Source organism: Scylla paramamosain, chromosome 48 (assembly GCF_035594125.1).
Source record: "Scylla paramamosain isolate STU-SP2022 chromosome 48, ASM3559412v1, whole genome shotgun sequence".
NCBI classification, from domain to species: Eukaryota; Metazoa; Arthropoda; class Malacostraca; order Decapoda; family Portunidae; genus Scylla; species Scylla paramamosain.
The window spans coordinates 167,501-170,000 of NC_087198.1; the positions used below are offsets into that span (position 1 = coordinate 167,501).

General features: G+C 55.1%; 1 protein-coding gene across 1 annotated transcript in view; it reads left to right on the top strand.

Moving 5' to 3' along the window:
* LOC135095172 (tenascin-like) overlaps positions 1–1,302 on the top strand; it is a 7,456-nt gene extending 6,154 nt beyond the window's left edge. Inside the window, exon 10 of the mRNA XM_063995963.1 lies at positions 980–1,302. Coding sequence (XP_063852033.1) covers positions 980–996 — 17 coding nt within the window. The 3' untranslated portion in view covers positions 997–1,302. The remainder of the gene's footprint in view (positions 1–979) is intronic.
* The last annotated feature ends 1,198 nt before the right edge of the window (positions 1,303–2,500 follow it).

The following is a 2,500-nucleotide window of genomic DNA, read 5'->3' on the forward strand; positions in this document are numbered from 1 at the left end:
ACACACACACACACACACACACACACACACACGGTACACTCACCCTGCAGAAGGCGTGGCAGGTTGCCGGGCAGGAGTGGTCCTGTGTTGCCTCGTCTTGGAGAGCGAGCGCCGCCGCGGGCCAGGCCAAGGCCCAGCTGCAAGATGGCGGGCAGGGCTCACGGCTTGCCTGGCGTGACGCACGAGCCGCGGCCACGACCACCACCACCACCATCACAGCCAACACACCCACCATCACCACCGCCACCACCACAGGCGACACACCCATCACCAGCACCTCCACCACCACCACCACCACCACCACCATACACTCCTCAGCAGCACCTTCACGTGCCGCCTGCGTCACGTCACGTCACGTCCCCACGCCGCCCTGCCCGCTGCCTCACCGCCGCCTGTACAGAACTGCTGCAGCACTTCACCGCCCTGCACCACCACGTCCATCCCTCACCGCCGCGCCGGTCACCACCACACGCCACTCCCGTGTCACGCACCGTGTTGTGTTACACGTGGGGACACGTGTAACACAACACCAGAGGTTCACACACCGCCGCACCGTCCACACCAACAGGCGGGCGCTGCAGCTTGCCGCGGCACACTGAGCCTGGCGTGTGCGAACTGACTGCGCCGTGACGGTGCGGCGGGCCTTCAAAACCTTCTCCTCCTGCACGATTACCTAATGAACTGAAGCCTCACTTTCTATTGCGGTGAGGTCGACTGAGTATTTGTGAGGTAATGACGGGTAGCGGGAACAGAATGACGGCCCGTCAAGCACCCTTTGATTACAGGGGCTTCCACCGGCCCACCGCGGTCACAGTCGCCTCTCCACACCCGTGGCGGAGGCTCACGAGCACTGCGCGTGCGCGCGGGCACTGCACATTCAGTGATTCAATCATTCACAGCATCTTTAGTCAGTATAACTGAGTGCATTTTAGTTATGTGAGTAGATTACAGCACAGATTTTGGTGGCCTGGTGTTACAGCTGATGTGAAGAAGTAGCCAGCAGCACGTGATCGCTACCACAACAAGGCTGGTGTTGGTTCCAGAAGACGTCACCGGCCCTGCACTCTGCACCCACCCCTCCCCCCCACAAAACCATGGAAATAAGTTGGCAAAGACGTGTCCACGCTTGACGCCATCACAGGAGGGCTGTGTCTGCGTGGCGATCATGGAGGACTACTTCACCAAACGGACTGAATGAAGCACAACCGCTGAAGGACAAGACTGCCAGAAGTGTAGCTGTCTTCATCTGTGAGACCGTATGTCGCCATGGCGTGCCAGCAGCTGTCCAGATCACTGAGCAGGGTCGACAGTTGTGAACAATGTGTCGAGGCAGCTGCGTGGTCTGGGTGTGGAGCAGCAGCGGATCACCAGTGGATGGCATCCCAAGCCAACGGTTCAGCTGAGCGAAGCAGCCGGACAGTCCAGGCATCCCTGCCGGAGGTGTGAGTGGGGGTGAAGGCTCGATGGCCGGGGGATCTGCCTGGTGTGGTGTTTGCTTTCATCACAAGCAAGAAGAAATGAAGAGGGTTTTGTGCATTTAATTTGATGCATGGTCGCCCTGCCGTGCTGCTACCTGTTGAAGTCCATCCAGCCAGGCTATTCGGTGTGTAGACGCCTCAGTGAAGCATCTGATTGTGACTTGGATGCATCCTCCCTTCAGGAGCAGCTGCAGTGTGTTGCTGACCTTGAATCAGCAACACAAGTCTCACTTGGAAAATAATATAGGGCAGAAGGACAGGGAAGGAAGGACACGTGAGCAACAACCGTATCAACTCATGCTCATGCTGTGTGGGCAGCGGATGCAGAGATTGGTGGTGCAGCTTGCCTGCTCAACACGCCCATTGTGATCCATACGGAGGAGGACAAGAGGGTGCAAGAAGCTGGCTGTCATATGACTCACTGTGTGTGGCTCCCCAGTTAGGTAGCACTGCTGCCAACTAACCGCCAGGAACATCTTATTTGTGTTCTTAGTGTGTGTGTGTGTGTGTGTGTGTGTGTGTGTGTGTGTCTCAAAGGATTCTGAACAACAGGAATTTGCGATGTGTTTGTATGAGGAGCAATGACATGTGATCTGTCAGATGCTTTTGTCTTTGCAATAAAATAGTCAAACTGCATCCCAGTCAATCTTTTAAATCCCAGAGGACTTCCCTTCATGGAGAGTCTCTCTCTTCAGCTCATAATCAGCAGAGAAGTTATGTTCTGGTGCTTATAACCTGTCACTTTTCCTAACATGCGCATGAGGATAAAACAATGCCTTATCAAATGAGGATAAAACAATGGTATCAAACCTTTTCATGTAATGAAGGCAATCAACTTAGCAGTTATTGTTTTGTGACTTTCTTTGTAAGAAAAAAATGAGGGAATGTTCTGAAGGTGGAGGGGATGAAGAGAGGCAGGTGAGGGGGAGTGACTTCCAGCCAGGCTCATACCGCTCTGGTGAGGCACTTGAAGGGAGTGGCCTGGACCTGCTGCTGCACGGATCCAGGAACGCTGCAGGACC